The sequence below is a fragment of the Fukomys damarensis genome, unplaced genomic scaffold (assembly GCF_012274545.1).
Source record: "Fukomys damarensis isolate Sample0158 unplaced genomic scaffold, DMR_v1.0_HiC HiC_scaffold_12, whole genome shotgun sequence".
In the NCBI taxonomy this organism is placed as follows: Eukaryota; Metazoa; Chordata; class Mammalia; order Rodentia; family Bathyergidae; genus Fukomys; species Fukomys damarensis.
In genome coordinates, this window is record NW_022900924.1 from 5,442,826 (window position 1) to 5,470,325 (window position 27,500).

The following is a 27,500-nucleotide window of genomic DNA, read 5'->3' on the forward strand; positions in this document are numbered from 1 at the left end:
TTTTTTTTTTTGGAGACAAGATCTCATTGTGTAGTTGAGACTGACCTGGAACTCACTATGTAGCCCAGGCTGGTCTCAGACTCACAGCGATCCTCCTGCCTCAGCCTCCCATGTTCTGGGATTACAGATGTGGGCCACCATACCCAGCTAGTTGATTTTTAATGTTTAATTTTTTCTGTATTGTTTGAATTTTGTCAGTTTGTAACTGACAGTTATCTTTAGAGGTTTAATTAGATTTAGGTTCAGTTTTGGTGGCACTGTGCACTTTCTTTTGTATCACATTTTTAGTGATGTAAGATTGATTGATGGAGCCAGACTATCTGAGAACTGTTAGCCACAACTCATCTCACACCTTTAGGGCAAAATATCTCTTGTATTATTTTCTGAACTAATAGATCACATTGAAGTTTTTGTTATTTGTTTCCTAAGTAGCTTAAGCTGGTAATGGTTTTGGAGTTTTATCTAGAGGTAGGACAGAAACCTTCACTTGGTGGTAACTTGTCGTGTGCCTGGCAGGTCCGTGCGAGAGAGGGAGAACCATAGTCGCAAAAGTGCCAGCTCCTGTGATGTCTCATCCAGCCCTTCCCTGCCAAGTCGTGTGCTGCCCACTGAAGAAGTGAGGAGCCAAGCTTCTGATGACAGCTCTCTGGGCAAAAGTGCCAACATCCTGATGATCCCACACCCCCACTTGCACCAGTATGAAGTCAGCAGCTCCTTGGGCTACACCAGTACTCGAGGTCAGTGCTGACGCAGGGCAGATCTGGGCAGCTAGGGACAGCTTTTTTTCTATAGGCAGGGATAGGAGTAGCGGGGAGTAGTCAGGGTGGGGGGTGAATTCCAAATCTTAATTATTCCCACGGCAGTGAAAGTGGCACAAATCAGATGGTAGGTATGTGTGTATTACACTGTTTTTGTCCGTATGCTTTCTTACCTATCATAACTGTATAATTTTCCATATGTTAATATGGAGCTTTCTGTAGGCCCAGGATGAAAGGGGTTGGTTTGCTTATCTCCTTAACATTTCCATCTGTGCCATACTTAAATAGCCTGTGTCCTATACAGTCATCCCTCCACATTTGTGGTTTCTGCACCCACCGATTCAACCATCTGTTGTGCCGCGGATTTAGCTCAGTGGCATAGTGCCTGCCTCGCAAGGGCAAGGTCCTGAGTTTGATCCCCAGTAACAACAACAACAACAACAACAACACCAACAAAAATTCAACCAACTTTGGACAAAAATATTCAATAAAAAAGTTGAGTCTGAGCCGGGCATGGTGGCGTACACCTGTAATCCCAGCACGTAGGAGGCTGAAGCAGGAGGATCACTGTGAGTTCAAGACCAGCCCGGGGTACATAGTGAGTTCCAGGTCAGTCTGAACTACATAATGAGACCCTGTCTCAAAAAACAAAACAAAGAACAAAAATTGAGTCTGTACTATATACTATATATGTACTGAGTATTTTCTTGTCTGTTCCTAGTAACACGCATACACACCCACACCCACACCCACACACACACACACACACACACACACACACACACATACACACACCCATACCCATACACACAGAGGCAGCCAAACAGCCAGGCAGCCAGATAGATCACGTCCTATTTATATAACACTTTGTATGCGTGTGTGCATGCACATGTGCACGCATGTGTGCGTGTGTATCTGTTTTATATTTATCTTTTTCCTGGTTCAAAGCATGAAAAAGAAATTTCAAAAGAGATAGGAACAGATACTTGATTATATATATAGATATGTTATTTCTATTAGTTTCTTCTAGAAGTATATATATATTTTGGTACTGGGAATTGAACTTGGGACCTTGCACTTGCAAGGCAGGTGGCAGAACCACTGAGCTAAATCCCCGGCCCTGACTTAAATAGTCTTATATAATGTTTCTCACATCAAATTTTGTATTCAAAGGAATTTTAATACCCTTGAAATTTTTAAGTGAGCTTTGTCCCATTTTTGGAAATGTTTCTTTGTATAACAGCTATTCTCATTTTACTGATAATATTCCTAGACAGGTCCATAACAAAGGGTCAATTCAATGTTAATAACCTTTTTTATTCTAAAAATCAAATCTCCTCTGGGGACATCAGTTTGCTCTTTATTCCAAGTAGCTTTGAAATAGTTTTGTTTTTGTTGTTTTGATTTTTTTTTTGGTACCAGGGATCAAACTCTGGCCCTTGTGCTTGCAAGGACGGTGGCGGAACCACTGAGCTGAATCCCTGGCCCTTGTTTTTGTTCTTTAAAATTATCTCAATAGTAGAATTAATTTCAATATCCTTTAGAAATATTTAAGAGCCTGTTTGAAAATCCAAAGAACAATTCACTGGAATCTTGTATAGCACAATTGATGGGCCTTCATTTTCTGTTATATACTTACCTTTTCGTTAATTGGGTTTTCTTCTTTTTGCGGATTGGGTACTAGGAACTAAACCTAGGGAGCACTGAACTACATCCTCAGCCATTATCATCATCATCATCATCATCATCATCATCACCGTTGTTGTTAGTATTACTACTACTGTTGTTGTGTAGACAACAACAGTAATTTTTTGTTTGGTAAATCAGAGCATCACTTCATTAATTTACTGTGAAAAAGCTTTCATGGACCCTTGAATGTTCTTTTCTTGCAAATCAGCTTGAGGGCTGAAATATGACATGTAAAGTTCTCTGCTAGACATATTTGGCCTGGCATGGTGGCACAAGCCTGTAATCCCAAGCACTCGGGAGGATGGCTGCCAGATTGAGGCCGCAAGGGCTACATGGTGAGTTTAAGTGCATACTTTGTCTCAGAAACGTCAAACAAGCAACCCAGCCAAAAATCCCTGGATTCTTTGATGCCACTTTTAATCTGGGTGGTTGCTTAATGAACATAGGGTGCAGAGAAGGGGCATTGGATTTCAGCTCTGATTCATTCAGGTTATGTAGGATTCTGCCTCTACACCATAATTGCCCATTGGGTCAGACAGATTGTGTCTAAATATCATAACATCTTCTTGGCTGGTTAAGGCTGCGTATATTCCATTTATTTATTCTTTTTTTCCCCAGGATTCTGTTTGTTTGTTTAGTTTTTTGAGAGAGTCTTGCTGTGTGGTATAGGCTGGTGTTGAACTCATGATTCTCCTGCCTCAGTCTCCCAATTACTGGGTTTACAAATATAAGCCATTATACTCACGTTCCCAAAAAGTATTTGTTTGGTTCGATAAAATAACATGTCATTGCTTACACATGTCCCAGTATACCGAAGCAATGGGAGAAGGTATTGATCCTCTCAGTCGTTCAGAATGGATCTAGGTTCTTTTTATCCTAGGATGCCATAGTCTTCAACATTGGTCTCCAAAGTTGTCATGGAAGAGGAAAAGAGAATGGAGATCATTATGGAGATATTTGTGGTTTGGACCTGGAATTGTGTCATGTTACTTCTACCCATGTTCCATTGACTAACTCATTTTGCTTCAGTTCAAAGGGGCACAGAATTGTAGTCTCATTGTGTCCAAAGGGAAAAATCAGATGTGTTTAGTGAAAGTAATTGAACGTGTTTTGTTTCTCTGTAGGTTAACATTTATTTATTCATTTTTTTCATTCCTTGGTATTTATTATATCCAAGATTCTTGTTGGCCTTGGCTTGTCAGTCTGCCTAGCTCTGATTTCATTGTTACTTTTGTGCTTTGTCTTTGTGCCTTAACACTGTGACTCTTGGCAGATGTTCTGGAGAATATGATGGAGCCACCCCAGCGAGACTCCAGTGCACCAGGGAGGTTCCATGTAGGCAGTGCAGAGTCCATGCTACATGTCCGACCTGGTGGATACACACCCCAGCGTGCGCTGATTAACCCCTTTGCCCCTTCACGAATGCCCATGAAGCTGACGTCTAACAGACGGCGATGGATGCACACGTTTCCTGTGGGTAAGTTGGCTGCCAGGAGAGAGCCTTGGACTTTAAGTGCCCAGCCCCGGTCTTCAGCGCTAATGAACTATGTGTTATTGGTTTAGTGCCTACAATTCTCCGAGCCTCTGCGGTTCCACCAGTACAGTCATGCCCACTTTGCTTCTTTTGGTGATTCTCATGAGGATCCTTGAAGACACAGTTGAGTGTAGGCTTTATAATTGACAAGCTATATTAATTTAAGAGTTTTTTTTTTTTTTCTTTTACTTGAAAGCGACTCTGCTTTACTACCTACCTTCTTTCCTAAGATTTAACATCCCTCCTCATTCATTTCCGTTTGTTTGTTTTGTTTTTGTTTGTTTCTTTTTTTTTTTTGAGACAGGGCCTCACTCTGTAGCTCAAGTTGGCTTTGAACTCACTATGTAGCCCAGGCTGGCCTTGAACTCATGGTGATCCTCTTGCCTCACCCTCCCAAGTGCTGGGATTATAGGCCTGCGCCACCATGCCCAGCTTTCATTCATTTCTTTTAGCTCACTCTCTCCTTAGATATTGAGGTTACTATTTTGGCAATAGTAATGTTACTTTTATCTTCTGTCAAGGTCAATAATGAATAAAGAAAAATATTTTTAATTAACTATTTTTGGTAACTTATGCTTTTTGATCTGTAATGTCCTTGGAAAGATGACAGTAAGGTTTTATAAAGCTAGAGCTACATTAAACGTCAGCTTAATGGGCTCTTTCTGGCTGGGAATGAACAGGTGCATTAAACTCCAGGGCCTCTTTTCTGTTTGTTTGTTTTTTAATGGAAACTGCCCTGCTGAATGCTTGAAAATGTTCATTTTCTTTTGTACATGCTTTCACTGTATAAAAGCTAAGTGAGAAATGAACCTGGCTCATTTGGCATAATTGCGAGTCATCCTCAAACCCTCTTAGCCCGTTTTCTTTGTTATAATCACACCACTTGTTTCTTTTTGGTGCTTTTTCATTTCCATTGTTATTCCTACTGGTCTGTTCAGGGTCTCTCAGGAGAACAGTTAATGTTCCTTTCGTGGTCTTTAGCTCTTCTTGTATTTGTGCTTTTCTTCTTCCCACTCTTCATGCACACATTACTATGATAATAGTCTCCAAACACAGTTGAGTTTGTTTCATCCTCTGCACATCTTCCCCTGTAGATAGCTAAGGCCTTTCTTTGCTAGACTTCCCATTTTTTAGTCTCCTCATTTCCATTTTAGAGGCTCTTTTCTTTCTAAACTAATGGAGTGGTTTTCTGCACACTTCTTTTCTGTTTGTTTTTGTTTTTTTGATATAGGATCTCCCTGTGTAGCCCAGATTGGCCTTGAACTCACAGTAATCTTCCTGCCTCAGCCTCCCAAATGCTGGGATTACAGGGATACATGCCTGGCTTGCATACTTCTTGCCTCTTTCTCATTTTGGATTTCACAAATATAATTTCTTTTACCCACATGCCCTCTCCATTAACCTTATTTAACACTTAGTTTCAAAACTAACTTCTAGGAGGCTTGTTTCAGTAGACTTGACTAATTCTGATCCTTCTTACTCTTTTTGTACTTAAGTATCTCCTACTTCTTAGAGTCACACTGGTTATTTTCTTAAGTAACAACAGAATCATGTGATGTTTTGTAAGTGTTTCCGTTTCAGTTAGTTTGTATTAGCCTTCCTATCCTTTTATATTTCTCTAGGAGGTTTCTTGGCATGCACAAGACAGAACCTCCTAAAATACTCTTAAAAGACTGGACAGGATGATAAACATGATGTCACCAGTCGGGTAGGTCCTGTTTGGAGGAGGATGACTCCTCTGGGAGCCAGAGTGTCCCTTGTAAATATGTTCATCTGTGGTGTGCTGTTTGTTGCATCTTTCCAACACCTGTTTCCCAGAAGCTGGAAAGAAGGAAAATTGCAGTTAAGTGCACAGCATGAGCTGTCAGGTGGGAATGATGCTCAGTGGCTCTTTGTCTGGGTAGGACCATCCGGAGAGGCAATCCAGATCCATCATCAGACCCGACAAAATATGGCGGAGCTTCAGGGCAGCGGGCAGAGGGACCCAACTCACTCCTCTGCAGAACTATTGGAGTTAGCGTATCATGAAGCAGCTGGAAGGCGAGGATATGCCCAGGGCTCTGGAAGGTAACTTGAGAACTCTCTAGCGGCCAAGACAATGTTGAGAACAGACCGTTGACACAATGTCATGTTCATAAGTCTTAAACAGACATTTCAAGTCTGCATTTGCAATTTCCCCGGGCAAATTGCAAAGCAGATAGCCTGACATTTGTGCCTGTGGTATTATTGCTTAGGCCCTGCTTTAGATTTATGGTTTTTTCCTTTTGAAATGGCTGTGAGCAAACCAAGGGCCTTATACATACTAGGCAAACATTCTAACACTGAGCTATATCCCTAGCCCTTTAGTTTAAAAAAAAAAATTAATTAAGAAAAATCTTTAGATTATGTTTTAAAATATTTTTTAAAATAAAACATTTATTGGTACTTTTTTTTGTTGTTGTTGTTGTTGAAGGGATTGAACTCAGGTCCTTGTACTTGAGAGGCAGGCACCAGAACCACTGAGCTAGATCCCTGGCCCATATTGGTGCATTTTAGTAATACATAATGATAGCACTCATTGTAGCGTAGCCCTTTAGGTTTATCTTGAGGTTATACTTTGTAAACTTCAAATACAGGTTTTTTTTTTTCTTTCAAACCTCAGCTAGGGATGAAAATGAGAGAGAAAAGACACGGAGTTTGGGTTGCGAGACGGGTGATCCATATTGTTGCTTTGGGTAGCCTCTTCGGTAGATTTTTTTTTTTGATTTTTGGAGACAAAGGTCTCACTTGGTAATGTAGGGTAACCTCAAACTCCTGGTAGTCCTTCTATCTCAGCCTCCCGAGTGCTGGGATTACAGGCATACACCACCACACTTGGCGCCATGACTTTTGCTTTTTTATTTTCTTATTGATTTATCCATTGATTTAATTTTGAGACAGGATCTTACTGCGGAGCCCAGGCTGGCCTTGAATTTTCAGTAATCCTCTTGCTTCAGCCTCTTGACTTCTGGGATTATAAGCTTTTGCCACTGCACTCAGCACACTATTGGGTTTAGAATAAGTTAATGCTAAATGCAATGGAAATCAAAGCCTGTGCTTATGGAAACAATTGTTTTTGACCCAAACCTCTGAATGTGTTATGGTATCTAAAGAGGGTCAGCATAGAATTTAGTGTGGTGGTACACAACTTTAATCCCACCCTCTGGAAGGCAGAGAGGTATGAGAACTGCAAGTTTGAAGCCAGTGTGAAGGCCCTTTGTTCAATACCCAGTACTGCAAAAGGTGGTGGGGTTGGGGTAGAGGAAGATGGTCAGTATAGGAAAAAAGTGTGAAAGCGAAGAAAGACTTGAAAAACACAAACCTGGCTTACACCTAGGCTCACTATTCTTGCATTGCTTTAGGAAATACTTTGCAAAGAGCAAACTCTGATCCCTCTTGTCAAAGTAACCTTGTCATCCTATGGGGTTCGTGGGGACTCTGGGCAAGGTATGGTCCTCTTTACCAGATTAACTGTGGTACATCTATTCAGACACTTCATTTCCATCCTTGTTAGTAAGGGAAGGCATAAGACAGGAAGAGCAGGTGGTCCAAATGCTGAGAAAGCATTTGGGTACCAAGGCAGGAGGCCAGAGTTGGCACACAAACGAGGCACTATTGCCTGATGGCTTGAGATCTGGATCCCAAGGGTTACCAGGCTGTGTAGCTGAATATTCAGGTCTGTTTTTCATCAGATCCTCTTCCCCTTCCCAAACCAGTGCAGGCTAAGCAGGAAAAAAGAGATGATGATCTGCATTAAGCCCGGTGGCTGGGCTCTGTTCTCTGCAGGCACAGCAGTTCTCCCCAGCCTGGTGACGGCATTTCCTTCTTGAACTTCAGTGGAACAGAAGAGCTTTCTGCCAGCCTGCTTAGCAACAGTGGTGCAGGTAATTCATCTGAGAGGTAACAGAGTTGGGACACTCAGAGCAGGCTCACATCTAGAAGGCCAGAAAAGCGGGGTCATTTCTTTTCAGGACCATTTCAGCCACAAATTTGGGTGACCTATTTAGAAACAGTGCTGTATAATGCATGGAGTTATAGATGGGCTGCACATTCCATTTTTAGCTGAGAACATGTTGGTCCGGCCACATTTATCATTGTTCTGTCAGGAAGTTGTGATTGAGGGCTACTAGGAGTGGACAGCAGAGACAGAGCTGGACAGTTGCTGCTCCAAAGGTGCTTTCACCTTTTGGGGGCAGGGAGCAAACCCATCCTCAACAAAGCAGGCAGCAGAGACCTACAGGGGGATAATACAGTTCCATTTATAAGATCAGAAAAGTAAGCAGTGAGCATGCCTTTCAGGATTGAAAAATTGAATTTGGTTGAATAAACTTAGAAAGATTCCAAGTGCAGGTGGTAGGTGATTGGAATATGAAATGGACTTGGTTTTATTCTTTCTGGGAGCACTTTTATATCTGTTACTTGATCATCCTAGTAGGGCATAAGTTACTAAATATATTTTATAATCAAGTGACATAGTGCCTTGAGCTGTGGAAATATTAGACTAATCTCTCACAGCAGTAGCCAGGTATCCTGACTCGTACTGCTGTCCTCATTTCACCACTGTATTCCGAGCACCTCTGAGTGTGTAAGGGAACATGAGTGTGAGTAGGTGGAGGCAGTTTATGTACAACCTCAGGATAGGTAGGAGGTGTGATAGAAAAATACGGTGAATATTTAATTTTTCTTTCTTTAAATTACCATAAATGACATGGTCATTAATTTCCCCCGAAAATCCTCCCCTCACTTGAGCTACACTCGTCCCTTCATTCTTGCCACTTTCTGAAGCGGCTCTGGAGTCCTCTTTCATGTCTTTAGTTGCACTGTTGTGGCTGCCTTGATGCCCTGAAGCCATTAAAAATATTTACCTTTCGCGGTCATTTTTACTTTGGGAAGGGCCAAAAGTCGCATGGTGTCAGATCCGATGAATAAGGTAGACGAGGGCACGCTGTAGCGTTTCTCTAGCATGTCTTTCCGTTAGACGGCTCTCAGCAGTGTCATTCATTGTATTATCTGTCATACCTTATAGATATCCGAGAGAGGACTTTTAGAACTGCTTCAGAAAGTGGCAAGAAGGGTGGATAAATGAGTTTGAAGTGAGGGGTGTAGTTTGAGGGGGGATGATGGCAGTGTGTCTTTTACTGTAATCAGTTTGAAAAATTTAAACAGCTTTTTTTTTTTTTTTTTTTTTTTTGGTACTGGAGATTGAACTTGGGTCTTTGCGCTTGCAAGGCAGGCCACCGAACCGCTGAGCTAAATCCCCGGCCAGCAACATATTTTTTGATCAGACTTTGTTATTATTCAAAGTAAGTATGGAAATGTTAATACAGAAAAAGAAAAAAATGGGGCTGCTACTTCATGCCTTAATGTTCTCTACATTAACTTACATTTCTAAAACTTGATTTAAGGAAGGTGTAGTGAAAGTGAAGTTGTATAAAATTGATTAATAATATTTTTCTTAATTTATTGGTTGATTCTTCCAGTAATAATCCTAGAGGCCTGTGGGTAAGGCCTGGGGACTGGGTAGGCAGTAAAGAGAATTCCAAAATGATTGTAACCTCATTCATTCATTCTTTTAAATGAGAGAACAAACGAATAAGAATTTGAGGGTGAGAAGACATTTTATGTCCTTGTACTCAGGGTGTATTCAGATGTCATCTGGCTGTCAGACCCTCTCACTGCCTTCAGGAGAAAAAAGAAAAAAATAAACGTAAAACAAAAAAACACATGAAGTACCCTCAGAGTGATACATTTCTACCAACCATTGCTTGATGGGTGATGGCTTTCTTATTTTTAAGGCTTGCATAACTAAAATCTGAAGGAATCACACCAAGTTTGGCAGCTAATAAACCAACTCCTTCAAACATCTCCAGAGTTTCCTTTTGCAGAATAAAAGCAGTATGCATAATTTTTTCTTTCTGGCATCCAAGAGACCTTTTTCCACACTTGTGTGTTTTTCCCTGAAATCTTACCGTTGTCACTGTGTTTGGGTTACTAGCACTGTAATTCTGTTTGGGGAAAGATTTGGTATCTACAAGGTTTCCAGACTTCTTGTTGACAAAATGATGGACAGCTTTTCTGTGGTCTTTGTATCAGGTTTAAAGGTAAATTTGGAATTTTTCTTTCTTAGCATCTAAATATTTAAAAAACTCCAACGCTTCTTCAGCTACCAAGTGACACAGTTCCTTATATTCAAGATTTGGTTTTACAACAATTTCCGTGTTCTTTCCCATAGTTATTGAGCAAGGAAATTGCTGCCTACTAGCACTATGTAAACTACCCTCTGTTTTTTGTCACAGATTCTGCCTGATGAAAATTCGGGGAATTGTTCAGTTGACGCAGTTCTTGAATTTCACTTCTCATTTATATCACAGGCAAAGTGCTGCAGTAATTCTCTAGTTTTTTCATCTAAAAGTGAGCTTAATACATCAGCTTTTTCTTCTTCACGTTTGGATATCCTGTCATCGATAGTATCTTTTTTTTTCCTGAATCTGATTATTTTGGTCACTACTGGAGCAAATGGCTGAAGTATTATCTTCTTGGTTACTTCTGCCCTTTTCAAAGGACAAATTTTGAAGATCTAATTTGGTTTTTTGGCAAAATGATTCATCTCTGGTAGCATTTTACTAACCAAAACAGGTTCATTCATGTTCGTATTAACTAATTGTCCCTGTTCATTAATCTCAATAACAATAAAGTCACTTGGTGAGCTTTTTATAGTATCCCAAAATCCAACATGCTCATTAATGAAACACAAAGAACTAAACCAGATTCTATTATCTGTATCCTCTTCCTTTCTACGTAGCAGTCCTGAACCAATTTGGCAAAATGCTTACCGTCTTGATCCTTTCCACTGTGTCATACAAACATTACAGCAAATTCTCTGTATCTTCAATTTGTCCACATGGAGCGTTCCTCAGCTCTACAAAGTGACCTCAGAGTGATACAAAGGCAGTGTTTAAAGGCAGAGCCTTTAAGAGAAAAAACAAACAAGTTTAAACTTTCTAGACTGTTTGGAATAGAATTGCACGAATAGGGGCCCTCTAAGGCTTCGTGGACTGCACCTTGAGCTGGTTTCACTGTTGATCTGAAGCAGGGGGATTACAGATTTAGGTGGCAGCAGAACCAGCATCTGCCCAGGGTAGTGTGGTGGCTTAGAGTAACCTGGAAGTAACAAGTCTTTAGGAATTTACAAACTCTGCTCCGGGGGAAAAAGTGAGCGTTCAAAGAATCCTCATTTGGATGGTTATTATAGATCCTTAGGTGCCACTGTCCTGGAGTCCTCTCAGCTTAATTTCCTGGCACATACACATTAGAAAAGTGTAGCAGCTTCGATTTCTGCTTCAGTCTTATCCCATTAATACTTCTGAGCCATGGATCTGCCTTTCTGCTTTCCAGTTGGATGATTCCTAAGTATCTCATCTTTAATGTATTAATGTACCTTACCGCACCCACCCTTCTTCCTCTGTTACCTCTTTCATCTGATGTTGTTTCCTTATCTCCATTCTCACTGCTTTTGTTCAAGGCTCCATCATTCTGTCAGTATAATTTCAGCAGTAGTGTTCAAATGATGTTCCTTCTTGTATCTTCTGATTTATCAACCATACCTTCACCGGTGTGATATTTCCAAGAGTCAACTTGATCAGCTTCTGCTTTCCATGTATAAACCCTTCAGTATTTGTTTTGTTTTGTTTTTCGAGTACTGGGATTAAACTCAGGGCCTTTGCATTGACCTATAGCCCCTCCTCTTTTAAAAATTGTTTAGTTTGAGACAGGATCTCAGTAAGTTACTAAGTTATCTTAGGCTAGGCTCAAACTTGTGATCCTCTTGCTTCAGCCTCCCACCACGCTTGGATTACAGGCATGTGTCACCATGCCTGGTGTCCTTCAGGGGTTCTTCAAGGCTTACAGTGCTACCTATGACATGGCTCCCTTTATATTTTCACCTACCTCTGTCACCAAATGGCATTCTATATGGAAAAAATGCTGGCCTTAGAATCTTAGGATATGAGGTCAAACTCTACTTCTCATGTGCTCTGGGGGCCTGGGGCCAGGTACTTAACCTGTGCATTAAGTTTCCTTTATCATGAGGAGGATACTTGTGCATAGTATAGTGTGACAACCCACATAAATGCTTCAGACAGTATCTGGCACTCATGGTGATGGCTCAACAAATAGGAGCTTTTGGTGATTCATACCTGTAATTCCAGCACTTGGAAAACTGAAGTAGGAGGATCACAAGTTTAAGGCCAGCCTGAGTTACATAGTGAGACCCTGTCTCAAAACAAAACAAAACAAACCCCCGAAAACCCAAATTGGAGCTATTGTTATTGTTGGTATATGAGTATATTTAATATTCTAGCTATTGCTATGGCTTCTCAAAAGAACTTTGTACTTGTATTCTTTGCCTAGTCTAGAACCTCCGTATAGGAGTGTTCCACCCCTGATTCTGTCTTGGAAGTGTCCACTGAGTCTTTAGGACTCAGCTCCAACAATATCTTCTTTTTGGAGCCTGCTTTGGTGATTCCTTCTCTCCTCATGTCCTCCCAGAAGAGGTTAGGCGTGTCTCCACACAGCCACGTATGCATAATCCTATTGCATAAGTTGGTACATCATGAGACCAGTGTTTATTTTCACGTCTGTCTCCTCATGTATTCATTGCTTTTCTGTTGCTGGGACAAAATATCTGACAAATACAACTTAAAGGAGGAACGGTATATTTTGGCTCATGGCTTTAGAGGTTTCAGTCCATTATTTACATGTTTCCTTGCTGTGGGTCTGCGGTGATCAGAATGTTATGGCAGAAGACCCTGGTAGAGCAAAGCTGCTTACCTCATGGCACCCAGAAGCAGAGTGAGGGAAAGAGCCAGAGAGGAAGGGGTCAGGACCAGATATAGCCCCCAGGGTCATAGCACAGTGGCCCATTCCCTTCAATTAGGCCCTACCTCCTCAGTCTTACCTCCCCGTAATGCCCTAAAATTACGATCTCGTCAGTGGATACCCACTGATGAAGTTAGATCCAGTCATCTCTGGAAACAACCATGAATACACTTGGAAGCATGCTTTACTAATTTCTAAAACATTTTTTCAGTCTGATTAAGTTGACAGTGAAGATTGACCATCACACCCTGCTAGACTAAAAGATCTTATCTTCACGTAGTGTTTATGAGCATCTATGAGAAATATTTGAATGACCTACAGAATCATTGTTTAATTGGTATTCGCGTGTTCCATTATATACATATATTCTAGATTTGTGTGCTCCTTGCCTTATTTTTTCATTCAGGGTGGCCTAGTTTAACAGGATCACCTTTGCCTCTGACTAGTCCCCGTATGATGTGTAGTTTATGTTTTCAAAGAGGCTGTAGGTCATCAGGGGTGGTCTGTAGCTACATGGTAATTGAACTCCCATCTTGACCCTGTTCTGCCAGATCCATTGTGTCAAGGAGCTACAGAAAGAAATGAGATAAAATAATTCTAATTCAAATAGCGTCAGGTTTATCTTAGTCTATTTACAGAATCTTACCTTCACCAGTCCCAGCATTACAAAGTTTTGGGGTGCTGGAGTCTCCTTCTGGAGGTGGTTTCTGGGTTCTTTCTGTGTTAAGCAAAGAATTGGTCAAGATAACCACAAATGGTGGCAACATTTTGTTAAAGGTAGGAAAAGAAACAGGCTCTTGTAGAGCTGGTTTGGGCCAATTAGAGAGAAAAAGAAGTATGCTCTACAACATGAGGAACTGGAGGTTCTCTCCATGTAAGAGAAAACTGGCAACAAGTCACTGTTGACTGTCCTTTTTGTATCATCCGCTCCTCAAGCTGATGTCAGGTCTAGGCCATCCTAACAAAAGCCTGCTCAAGTTCTCCTGAGAAATCCGCATGCAGAGCTTTGGGAACTGTTCTTCGCATGTGTGGTGGGGTTTTGTAATTATCCTGTCTACCTACTTCCCCATCCAGCTTTGCCACACCCTAATCTCCTGTCTCACTACCCTGGTCCAGGTTACCACCATCTTTTGTTTAGATGATGTAGCTGTTAACTGGTCTAAACTTCCTCCTTTATGTTCTCATATCATTTATTTTCAACACAGTGATTCAGAGTGAATGTTCTAAAATAGAAGTCAGATCATGGCACTCATCTGTACAAAACCCTCCAAGGCCCGCAACTCACTTGGAGTAAGAGCCAAGGTGTTTTGGTAGCTGACAGAACCCTGAAGTCATGTTTTCCCAGGTTAATAGCATCCTGTTTTGGTCTCAAAGGTGCCCCAAATTAGCCAATAAAGTATGTAGCCACCTTACCCAGAGTTAGCTCTCTTATTTCCTACCTGAATTGCTCCACTCTACCCCAGCACACTCTCTATATGTCCTTGCTACCTAATATTTGTCCATAGCGCTGGCATTCTTGATTTTTAAATTTTTTATTGTAAAGTCTATGAGGGCAAGGGTTTTTTGGGGTGTGTGTGTGTGTGTGTGTGTGTGTGTTCTTGCAATGTAGTTTAGGCTGGCTTTAAACTCACTGTGTATGCTGCCCAGGCCACCCTTGAACTCACAGCGATGCTTCTGCTTCAGCCTCTTGTGTGTTGGGATTATAGGTGTGCATCACCATACCTGACAGGATTTTTTGTTTTGCTCATGGCTATATCTGCAGAATTTAAAAGTAAATAGTTGGTAAATAAATAGTAAAATAGAATGCTAAAAAGTCTCATGTAAGCTTTCTCTTGTTGAAGCATGATTTAATTTTTTTCTCTTGCTTTTTTCCCCTCATAGTATTTCTGAACAATTAACTGCCTTTCTTCCAAGGCTTGGGCATTCTTTTTCTATCCTGTTTATTTGTGTGTGTGTGGGAGGGGTTTCAGAGATTGAACCCAGGGCCTCAAGCATGCTAAGAAGGTGTTCTACCACTGAGCTACATTTCTATCCCTTTTAAGTTTTTATTTTAAGACAGAATCTTACCAAGTTTCCTGGCTGGCTTGAACTTGTGATCTTCTTGTTTCAGTTTCCTGAGTAGCTGGATTACAGGTTTACGCCACTGGACTCAGACTTGCTTGGTTTTTGTTTTTGTCTTTTTGAGACAGTGTCTCACTTTGTAGTTCAGGCTGGGCTTGAACTCGCTATGTAGTTGAATTTATGGCAATCCTCCTGCCTCAGCCTCCCAAGTGGTGGGATTATAGGCCCATGCCACCATGCCTGGCCCTTGCTTGATTTTGAAGTCGTTTTCTTTTCAAATTATCCTCAGTCTTCATGGAATATGTTTGCTTTCTCCAAATTCACTAAGCTGTTACCCTTTCCATAAATATTTGTTGAATTCTAGGTACTATGTTAAGTCCTGAGTAAAAACAAAAACCATGAAGACTCCAGCTTTCCTGACCAGGGTACACTGGCTCATTGTTCTCTTGGGATTCTATTGGAGGTGGTTCCTGTTCTTTCTTTCTTCCTTCCTTCCTTCCTTTTCTTTTTCTCTTTCATTTTTTTTTTCAAAGCTGGGGGTGGATTTAAGGCCTCATACATGTTAGGAAGGGGCTCTGCCACTGAGCAGCACCCACAGGGAGCCTCAGGTTTTTGTCTGTGTAATGGGCACAAAGGTCCTCATCCACCTCCTGCCCCACAGAGTTATTAAAAGGACCCAAAGTAGGTTGGTTTCTTTTGGGAAAGATTGCTACATGGAATACTACTTTTGGGGTGAGGTGGAGTCCAAATACACAACTAGTTAACATTTCACTTATTTAAAAAAATGAGGAGTATGGCCTCAGTGTGCATCTGTTTAGCTGTAAATGTCTCTGTGGTTTCTCTTTCTTTATGGCTGAGTTATACTCCATTTTATAAAAAAGCCACATCTTTATCCAGTCTCCAGTTGATGGGCACTTGGGCTGTTTCCATGTTTTAGCTATCACAAACTGTGCCGCTATGAATATGGGTGCGCATATAACACTGTGGTATGATTCTTTGTGAGAAACTAAAAGTGTAAATAAGGATCCAAATGTATGATAGATAATGTGAAATAGGAAGAAAAGGTGCAAAGGGGAAGTGGGAGGAGTGGGGCAAAGGAGAGAGGGGAATGGAATAGGATAAAATGAAAACATGGAAACAGAGTCTTTGTAAAGAGGAAGGGCTGGAGGGGTTGGAAGGAGGGCAGGGGAATGGGGAAAAGAAGGAGAACCAAGACACATCAGTAATGGTACAAGTTTCCAGTAATGAATATAATTTACTGTGTACCTAAAATGTACCAATAAACTTAATAGAAGAAGAAGAAGAAAAAATAATGAGCTGGCCGTGGTGGCACACACCTATAATCCTGCTACTTTGGAGGCAGAGGTGGGAGGTTTGCTGTAAGTTGAAGGCTAGCCTGGACTGCATAATGAGACCCTGTCTCAAGAAAAAACAAAACAAAACCAGAAATGACACAAGAAAACCTCATCTGTGATACCACCTTCACCTCCCCAGAGCTGACAGTTTGTACCATTTGCAGGTACTCAGGCATGACTCAGAATTTCTCTTGTGTTTAGGCATGAGTCATATAATATGTGAGTCATGGTTCACAGGAGTTGTATCTCTGGTTTTCTCTCCTGGCTCTTAAGAATTTCATTTCGAGCATTGTTTGAGGTGGAGGGTGGTCCTACAGCTCTATCCTTCCCTTATTTTATACTGTACTACCCATCAGGAACCAGGTAATTAGTGGGATTGAGCAGATTTATTATCCATCTCTTTTTATTTTTTGATGCTGAGGATTGAAGCCAGGGCCTCACACAGTGCCATGCATATTTCTGTCACCGCGATACACACCTAGCTTTTTATCTTTCTGTTTCTTTAACTAGATTAGTTTAGGACTCTTGTCGGTCAGTATCATCCCATTCATCAGAAGTATATACTTTTGAGAAAGGAAGTAAATGGATGTCATGTTTTCTTCCCACTTGTATTGGGACTCACAGTCTTGGTGTTTTGTGCATGCGGCAAGTTTGGCCTGCGAGCTAAAGTAAAAAGTAGGTCATAACATGCTGAGGCTGGAAGAAGGGGCCTCTGAGTCATTCCTCCAGGCCAGGTCAGGTTTTTTTGTAAGGTCTATCTCTGTATTCAAAAAGGAGAAATGGCCTGCTGCAAGCACTGACTTCTAGATGTGGGCCTGGAACCAGCTTCTGAGACTCCACAGCAAGTGCCCTTTATGGCCTTAGAATTGGAGAACACATTCACACCTCTCGACTGCGCAGATGTCAAAAGAGAACCACAGTGGCTTTTCAGCACTGGTTTCCCAGTTGTGTTTGATGTTGAACTTTGACAGTGAGGCTTTTAATGTTCAGTTGTGCAGAGGCATCTGACCATGTCTTACATCAACATTTTAGTTTGTTGGGTTCTTTGTATACCAGGTAAATAAAGACTTAAAGGTCAGTTTGAAAAGCTGCATATTAGGCTCAGACTGTAAGGAAACAGTCTTGAGTAGCTTCCTCAAGGCCCTTAAAGTAGTTATTTCTTTAAATTTTTTTTTCTTTTTTTTTTTTAGAATTAATTTTATTGGAGCTGGTCGTGGTGGCACATGCCTGTAATCCCATCACCTGGGAGGCTGAGGCAGGAGGATCGCTGTGAGTTCGAGACCAGCCTGGGCTACATAGTGAGTTCTAGGTCAGTCTCAACTATGTAGTGAGATCCTGTCTCAAAAAACAACACACAAAAATTAATTTTATTGGTATATTTAAGGTATATAATATAATGACATTCATTGTTGGAAACTTGCACCTTTACATAATCCATCTTGATTCTTTTTTTTTCCCCATTCCCCTGCCCTCCCTTCAACCCCTCCCTCCTCCCTATCTACAAAGACTTTATTTCCATTTTTTCATATTAATTCCATTAAATTGCTTTTTCTATAAAATGTGCTTAGGTGTGTCCATTGGAAACAGTATAGGTCAACTTTTGACCTAAGCCCAAGTTGTCAGATAAACTGAACAGTTTTTTATTTATTTGTAATACTGGGGTTGGAATGCAGGGTTTCATGCATGCCAGGCAAGTGCCTACCATTGAACTACACCCAGCCCTAGATGAATCATTTATTAGTATAAGGATTTCACTTGCCTTATAAAGCAAGTCTGATTAGGTTTTTCTTTTCTCTAAGTGATCTTGTGGTGAAACCCACCATCTAAACCCAGGAGGTGATGTATGTAATAATTCTCCTATTACTGAGTATATTTTGGGTTGCCAATTTTATAATTGCCTACATAGCAGTTCTCAGGTCAAACAAAAAACCCAACCTTATTGCTTTTTTTTTTGTTGTTGAGACAGTGTCTCACTATGTAGTTCAGTTTGGCCTTGAACTCACTATATAGTCTAGGCTGGCCTCAGACTTGTGGTGATCCTCCTGCTTCAGCCTCCTGAGTGCTGGGATAACAGGCATGTGCCACCCTAACTGTTGTCATTGCCTCTTTTATGTTTGCATGAGAAGGAATGTTGGGCCAGGGATGTAGCTCAGTGATGCAGCACCTGGCAAGTGAGAGACCGTGAGTTTGATTTCCGGTACCAGACAAAGAGAAAGAAAAGGAATGTCAGCCAAGATAGTTTTTTCAGAAAATTTAGCTTCAAATGGCTTCTGGCTGTTGTCAAAATACAGATAACATTTTGCACCTAAAAACTGCTGCCCCAGATGAATAATGAAGAACTATAATATCTGTAAAGTTGAGTACAGAGACTGTAATGCAGGCTCTACCTACTAACTCTGTGGTCTTCTGTAAGTTGTTTAATTTCACTGAGCCTCATTTTCTTTATTTGTAGAAAAAGATTAATACGGGGTCAGGGGTTTAGCTCTGTGGTTCTGCCACTTGCCTTGCAAGCACAAGGTCCTGAGTTCGAGCTCTGATACCAAAAAAAAAAAAAAAAGATTAATATCTATTATATATTGACCTCATGGCATGGGTTTATGTAAAATGAAATACGGTTGTTTGTCACAATAAGTTGTATCTTCTAGTATGGTATTGGTTGAGTATTGCTTATCTGAAATGATTGGAACCAGAAATATTTCAAATTTCAAAGTTGTTTAGATTTTTGGAATATTTGATAAATTTTACTAGTTGAGCATCCCTAATCTGAAAATCTGAAATCCAGAATCTAAACATTTTTGAGTGTCATGTTAAAGTTCAGAAAGTTTTAGATTTTAGAGATGTAGTTATTTTATAAAAGTCCGCTGCAGGTAGTTCCAAAAAAACAGTTCTAACAAATTGTAAAATTATTTTGGACAAGTGATACCATCTTTTCAAATGAAGAAATTTAAGGGCCAGGGATTTAGCTCAGTGGTTCCGCCTCCTGCCTTGCAGGTGCAAGGACCCGAGTTCCATCTCCGCTACCCCGCCCCCCAAAAAAAGATTAAAAAAGAAATTCATTTTCCCAGGCTTGGTGATACCTGCCTATAATCCTAGTGACTTGGGAGGCTGAGGCAGGAGGCTTGCAACCTGGACAACTTAGTGAATCCCTGTTTCAAAAAAGGTGGGGATATAGTTTAGCACTTCTTGGATTTAATCCCTCGTACTGCCAAATGGATAAATAAAAATACATTTAAAAATTATGTTTAAATTTACTTACAGTAAAGTTCACTCTTTAGTGTACAGTTCTATGAGTTTGACAAACTCATAATCATTTACCTACTAACACATACACTGAAATACAGAACGTTTCTATCACACCCCATGATGTGACCTGCTTTCTCTTTGTATCCAGCTCTTCCCCCGTCTCCCAGCAACCACTGATCTGTTCCCTGTCCCTCTAGTTTCACCTTACCCAGCATGTCACCTACGCAGAATTGTCTCTTGCTATTGTCGCAAAGCTATGGCACACGTATTACTTGTTTTTCTTCTAAGACAAAAGATGTTCGTGTATGAGTTGTTTTTTCTAAACCAGAACATCAGTATTTATGTTTAATTGCAGGTTGGCACTTTATAATAAATAAGTAGGTTTTGGGCTACAGTTTGGACTCATCTCTAAAAGGTTTGCCATCACTGGTCTATTGTGTGGCCTTTTGTGTCTGGCTTCTTTCACTGAGCATAATGTATTTGAGACTCATTCAGGTTGTTGCATGCACCATCAGTAGTTCATTACTTTTTTATTCCTGAGGTGTATTCCACTGTATGGGATGTATTGAAGTTTGTTTATCTCTTCACTAAGTGAGAAACATTTGAATTGTTCCTAAGTTTTGACAACTCTGAGTAAAGCTGCTGTAATCATTGACAGAGTTTTACGTAAACATACTCATTGTAAAACACGTTTTTATTTCTCTGTGTAAAACTTTAGGAGTGAGATTGCTAGGTCAAATGGTAAATTTATGTTGAAACTGTGTTCCAAAGTGGTATACCATTTAACTTCATTACCAGCAATGTTCAAAGATTTTAGATGTCTCACATCCTTGTCAGCACGCGATATGATGAGCTGTTTTAATCATTCCAGTAGGTATACAGAGGTATCTCATTGTGTTTTTAATTTGCTGTTTCCCTAATGACTAATGATATGGAACATTATGTGCTCATTCACCTTCTGTATGTGTTGTTTGATGAGTTATCTATCTGTTCAGATCTTTTACCACTGTACTCATTAGGCTATTTTCCTGCCTTTGACTTTTGAGAGTTCTCTGTATATTCTGATTACAAATCCTTTGCCAGATGTAATTTACAAATACTTTCTCCAAGGTCAAAACTTGTTTTTCATAGATTTCACAAGGAACTTATAAATATTTGTTTTTATTAGAAAACATTCTAATGACACAGAAAAAGCAGAAGTAAAAAGAAGTTTTCTTTTCTCTCCTACCCCCTTTTCTTCTTAGATGTAGCCACTGTTGGGCTGGGCATTTGCTGAGGCTCTTTCCAATTCTTTTTTTATGGTATAATTTTCTGGTAAATATGTTTTTAAGTGACATTTAAGGTACTGTTGTACATATTTTAAAATTAGTTCGATTTTATAGTCAATAAATTGAATTTCTGAGGATGTCTGCTTTCTTTTCAACCTAGCTATATAGATAGAATCACTGTTAGTCTGTGAAAGTACTGAGTTTTGATGGAGTTTGTCATTTTGTAGAAAGTCATGATTTGGAGATGAAGAATTCTAGAAGATAAAGATGAATAATGAGTGGGCTAAATTTAAATAGGTCATTTTATATTTGCTAAAGATTGCCCTGAGTGAACTGACTTTTGAAATGTGTCCATTTTCTTAAAAATAAGTAACGATTGCTTTGCTAAAGGTTTCATTAGGCAAAGAATGGTATTGATAAACTGCAGTGTGAAATTCTGGCTCATTCTCAAATTTTAGATTGCTTGTTTTTCCTTTGATTAATTCTTAGTGCTGTTTGAAATACTTAGCCTAGAATTGGCAGTTGGTTCACATTTTTACTTTCAGCTTTGACTTTTTGCTTTTTCCAACCATAAGTGTCAAAATTCTTTTGCAGAATGAGCTTCATTCAGATAAGCTATTTTTGTCTTTCTATAGGTATGAATCCTAGGACCCAGAATAAGGATTCTCCAGAGGACAGTATTTCTACCTCTCCAGACCCAAGTAAGAGGGGCACGTGTGTAGCAGGAGGGGATGCCCAGGAGTGTGGGGTGGTCAGAGCATGAGGAAGCAAGAGGAAGCCATATGGAAAGAGTGGTCTAGAAGTCCACCAACCTCTGGGGTACAGGAAGGCAAAGTGGTGAGGGATGACTGTGGTCTCTGATGCAAACTGAGAGGGATATTGCCCAATGACCTGTTCCAGAATTTATCTCAGGGGCACGTGGGAAGGGAAATAGATTTCTCAAAGACTATCATGCCAGTTTAGATCTGGTCTTAGCCATTAAATGCTATTGGGGGCTTTGGAGAAAAGTCAGAAAGATAACAGGCTGTTCTTGCAACCTTTTATGTACCTGTATTTGAAAATATTTAGCTAGTTTGCATTCACTTTGATCCTCCTTTTCTATTCAGAAAGCTGTGCAGTAAGAGAATATCTAAATATTGGTAATAACAGGGCCGGGAATTTAGCTCAGCGGTTCGGTGTCCTGCCTTGCAAGCGCAAGGACCCGAGTTCAATCCCGGTACCAAAAAAAAAAAAAAAAAAATGCACACTCACACACACACACACACACACACACACACACACACACACACACACACATAAATATTGGTCATAACAAAAAAGAAAGAACTACCACCTGATAATTATTTTACTCGGTTGTGACAATAGATATATATATCACTGAGTCTTTTTGTCCCCACTTGTGGGCAGGTTAATCCTTCCACTATTTCTTTAGGTTCCTATGAGTCATTTTTGATGTTGCTATCAAACACATTACTATATCTTGTTTTAAATAATTATTTCTGGAAAATACATACATACATACATACATATTTCTGGGCTGGGGATTTAGCTCAATGGTGTCACTGCCTGCCTCGCAAGAGAAAGGTCCTGAGTTCAATCCCTGGTACCAAAAAAAAAAAAATTTCTTATTGGTGACCACTTGGATGGTTTCCAGTTTTTTTAGTCATATCATATAATGCAGATGTAGTGAATGTCTAGTTACTTTTTCATTACTGGGACAAAATACTTGGCATCCATAGTTAAAGAAAGAATGGTTTATTTTAGTTTGGAATTTGTAGAGGTTTCAGGCCACAATCAGCTGGCCTCAAGGCAGAGCACCATGGCAGAAGGGCATGGCAGAGGAGAAAGAATTCGTGGCTTAGCAGGCAGGAAGAGGATGCAGTGTGCTGTTAGGGCAGGAGGGATATATATGTTTACCCTCCCAGGCATGCCCACAATGACCCACCTCTTTTCATCTCCCAGTATCATACCCAGCTATAATCCTGTCAGTGAACTAATCCACTGTCACACACCCATGACCCAGTCACCTTCCAGATACCCCAACTGTGGGCGCATGAGGCTTGGGGAAGGCCTCTAGATATAAGCCTGTAACAGTTCACATCTTTGGATTATATTCCCCAAAGGATGATTGTTAGATTGATTATTTCCCACCAAACTGCCAGTAGTAGATAGATGATCATATTTATGTATAATCCCAGCACTGGGTTTTGCTATCTACATAGTAGTTTTGAGGTAAGGTTTCTTCAGAGGCCTTCTTTTCAGGATCAGGAGTTATATCAGAGGTGACAGTCACCCCCCACCACCACCACTTTATCATTAAACTAAGAATCCAGAGCCTTTCTCATCATGGCATCATGGATTTTTTGCACTGGTGTTGAGGATACCAGGACATCAAACTCAGGACATTGTGCTTGCGAGGCAGGCACTGCACTACTGAACTTATTTTTTTTGTTACAGGCTGTCTTGCTGTGTAGTTCATGGGTATCTTGCAAAGTTGTTCAGGCTGGCCTGACTCACTACCTAGCTCAGGCTTGCCTCAAACTCATGGCAATCTTTCTGCCTTAGACTCCTGAGTGCTGGGATTATAGATGTGAACCACCATGCCAGACCTCATCATGGGATTTTGGATCAGGCATTTTATTACTCTGTATTTTGGGTGTGTTCTCAGCAGAAAACATTTCTACAAGGTTTTTGTAATCCTGAAGGTTAGGAAACTGATGAGAACCACCATGATTTAAAAGTACATAAAGATAGGGCTGGGGATTTAGCTCAGTGGTGCCGTCACCTGCCTTGCATGTATAAGTTCCCAAGTTCCATCACCGGTACCCCCCAAAAAATGTACATAAAGATATAGCCTACTTCTATTCTTAGCTTCTCCACTATGCCTTTGATCAAGTCTTTCTTCTTTTACTTCTAACCAGGTAGTAGGAACCAGCTCAGCACCTCATCTACCATATTGAGAAATGGGAACAATTGTTTATACTATTCTGGGATGCATTTTTAATATCTGACATATAAATTAGTTTATAAGATTTATATATATCATCTTACCTATGTCAGTAGTGCTGCATGGGGCATCTTCTTACCTCTTAGCACATGAGTCTTTATCCACATGAAAGTAATTTGAGGGCAGTGCCGAGGGCTAAGGAGGCAGTAGGATCTACATCATATTGTATGCTGAATATCACTGTGCAGTTATAAGATGAGTGAATATTTCACTCAGGATTCAGGGCAAGTTTAGTTCCCTCTCGTAGAGGTTTAAAAATATTCTCCACTTAAAAAGATCTTTACTTAAAGATTAAAATAGTTTTTACTTAAAGAGGTAGATGCCTGCGCTAGTCTGTTTTTATTAATATAGTATACTTATAATGCCTGAAATGGAGTAACTTTTTTTTTATTAGTCCGTGTTTGCAGTACATAATGATTACATTCATCCAGAGGAGTTGGTACATGTGCATAACATATCTTTATTCTTTTTTTTCATTCCCTAGGAATGGGGCAATTTTATAGAATGTTATTTAGTTCACAAGTAACGTAATATCTTGTTTGGCAAGAACTCCCTAGCTGTGTCACACGGTAGTAGATAGCAGTATGATGTACAGCATGTGGGAGGGAGAGATCACAGAAACAGTGAGATCATAGGGGCCTGACTGCCAAAAACTACTCAGGAACTACCTCAGTCATCCCACAAGAACTACTTCAGGATCTCACAAGAAGTACCCTAATTGTTTCTTTATTTTTTTGGTACGAGAGATCGAACGCAGGACCTTGTGCTTGCCAGGCAGGCATGGCACCCCTGAGCTACATCCCTGGCCCTAATTGCTTATTGAGGACACTCTCCACAATAAGCCCTCTCTAGGCTCCACCTCTTAATCCACACTTCTCATATTCCTCCACTGAGCACCAACCCTTCAATACATGAACTTTGAGAAGAAAGCACATTCAAACCATAGAACTGTCTTACTGCTTTGTAACTCAGCTGGGTAGGATTTTGCTCTCCAGGGAACTTTGTGACCATATCTGCAAACATTTCTGGTTTTCAATAGAGGGTGCCACTGACATCAAGTGGTAGAGTAGAATCCATTGATGCCATTCACTGTTAAATAATGCTTAGAGTACCTTCCACAACAAAGAATTATCTGGTTAGGAAGTGCTAAGGTTGAGAACCCTACTTTAACTGAAGAGCAGATAATTCCAGACACAAGTGGTTAGAAGCCTGCTCTTCTGATTGCAGCTTTCAGTCTTGTATTGTCAATCTCTGTCTCTTTAAAGACAGCCTTATAACTTTCTTAGTCATCCTACCTTGATTTTTCCTCCTATCCTTTAGGTTCTATTACTTATTTTTGTGATTCTGAAAGTATTCTTTATTTCTGATGCTATGTGCTGTTTTGCTCCCGAATCAGGCTAAGCTTCCCTTTCCCCACCCAGCCACTCTGCAGTCCTCATCAGAGGCTCCAGCCTGAGCCCCCGGCCTGCTCTTGGAATGTTGATTTGCTTTGATATGTAACCTTGCCTGCCCTGCAGTAACCTCACTGGCATTTCAGCTGTAGCTCATAATCAGCAGAACATGAAAAGTACCAGCTGTGAATTCCGTTTGCATGATGGGATTGAATAAGCATGTGCACTGCATTGTCTAACAAACTCTGTTTCTCTCTTTCTCCCTTCCCTACTCCCTGTCCTGTTTTCCCTCCCTATCCTGGCAATTTTGTCACCTTTTACCTTAAACTCCCCACCCCTTTACCTTTCCCGTCCACCACCACCATATCCTAAACCTGCCATGGCGACTACACATACCTTTTCCCTGTTATGCGAGGCAGTTCTGACACTGTCTGCTCCCCCTGTAGTGCCAGGCTTCTGTTGCACAGTTGGAGTGGACTGGAAGTCTCTCACTACTCCGGCGTGTCTCCCCCTCACCACCGACTACTTCCCTGATCGTCAGGGCCTGCAGAATGACTACACGGAGGGCTGCTACGATCTCCTCCCAGAAGCAGACATGGACAGGTTGGTGTCAGACGAAAGGCATTCCAGCCTTGTTGTCAAAGTTCAGGGTGGTTCAAACACATATATTAGAACACTGAACTTTCAAACCTGTGTCTTTTTTTGTTGTTGCCATATTGGAGATTGAACCAAGGACCTGCACACTGAGCTACATCCCCAGGCCTTTTTATATTTTTAAAAATTTATTTTTATTGTTATTTTTAAGAATACAAAAAATTTATTGAAAGAAAGATACCCTCTGTCCAAGAGAGACAGAAGGGGGATTGGAAAGTGATATATTTTTTATTTTGAGACAATCTTGCTACATCTTTAAGTTGCCCAGGCTGGGCTCAAATTCACAATCTTCCTGCCTCATTTTTGGAGAAATTTTATGATGCAAGAACTGTTCTTTTTTCTGATTTGTGCTGACACAAACAACTTCTCCCCTTTGCTTGTTCTCATATTTTCTATTGTAATTACTTTGAACACACTAAAGCTGATCTTGTTAAAGATCACTCATTTGTTTTGTTTTTTTCATGTACTTTACTGATGCATTTACACGCCTGTAATGCCAGTACTCAGGAGGCTGAGCGAGGAGGATCAGCATGAGTTTAAGGCCAGCCTGGGCTCTCTCAAAAAGAGATCTTGAAATCATGAAAAGGCGTTATTTAGCCAAACAAATTAAGGAAAATTAAAAGGCAATGTGTTGGAGGTAAAAACTACAAGGTGATGAATATCAAAAGTATATTAAAGGGGGAAAAATGCAAACAAGTACAGGCATGTGCTACATAATAACCTGACAGACAGAAAGATCACCACGGGCTAGGGATTTAGCTGGGTGGTTCAGCTGCCTGCCTCGCAAGTGCAAGAAACTGAGTTCGATCCCTAGCACCCCCCACAAAAGAAATCATCAAAAAGAGCCTATGGCGTAGCAAAATCACAGTCATTCAGGGTGTATAAGTACAGTGCCTGTGACAGCAAACCTTTTACAGACTTGTGCCTAAACTGCAACCCAAAGCCTACCTATTTATGGCAAAGTCCCAACACTGCAACTAAACCTGAATACTGAGGTTCTGGTTTAAAAAAACCACCTCATACATTAACAGCTTTTGTCTTAAGAGAAAAACAAATAACACGTGTGCCATAGGTTCACCAGCACTGGTTTATGATGTTTATATAATGACAAAATCTCTGATGATGGTGGCTGTGGTGGCACACGCCTGTGATCCCAGCTCTCAGGAGGCTGAGGCAGGAGGATCGGTTTGAGTTCGAGGCCACCCTAACCTATGTAGCGAGTCCCTGAATTTAAAAAAGGACAAAAAAGTGTTGGGGATTTAGCTCAGTGCAAAGGCCCTGGGTTCATTTACCTTATACAACACCAAAAACAAAACAAAACAAAACAAAAAAATTTCAAGCTGTATACTTACAATAATGGATCATTTTCTGTGTTCATGTTATATTTAATATCATTTTTTAAAGTGAACTAGCTTCTGTACGATGACGATACTATTCCCTTTCCACAGGAAAGCGACTTACTGGAGTTGTTGGTCATTCCAAGGGTGGTGGCACAGCGTGCTGGCACCGGACAGTTGTAATGTTGTGCAGTCTCATGGTACAAAGTCCACTTGACATGATCTCAGTCTTTTTTTTTTTTCCTCCAAAAGTAGTGTGGATATGACGATGCTTTCATGAGTACCATCTTGATTTCACAAGAGATTTG

The 27,500-nt window shown here is 40.6% G+C and overlaps 1 protein-coding gene across 13 annotated transcripts in view; it reads left to right on the forward strand.

Moving 5' to 3' along the window:
* Depdc5 (DEP domain containing 5, GATOR1 subcomplex subunit) overlaps positions 1-27,500 on the forward strand; it is a 135,039-nt gene that overhangs the window by 44,718 nt on the left and 62,821 nt on the right. For 5 of the 13 annotated variants that reach the window (XM_010603855.2, XM_010603858.2, XM_010603860.2 and 2 more), the window contains 6 exons: positions 517-737; positions 3,721-3,924; positions 5,886-6,048; positions 7,786-7,883; positions 21,439-21,504; positions 25,621-25,804. In XM_010603855.2, the coding sequence (XP_010602157.1) occupies positions 517-737; positions 3,721-3,924; positions 5,886-6,048; positions 7,786-7,883; positions 21,439-21,504; positions 25,621-25,804 (936 nt within the window). The remainder of the gene's footprint in view (positions 1-516; positions 738-3,720; positions 3,925-5,885; positions 6,049-7,785; positions 7,884-21,438; positions 21,505-25,620; positions 25,805-27,500) is intronic. The other 8 variants (XM_010603857.2, XM_010603859.2, XM_010603863.2 and 5 more) reach the window with 3 other exon arrangements.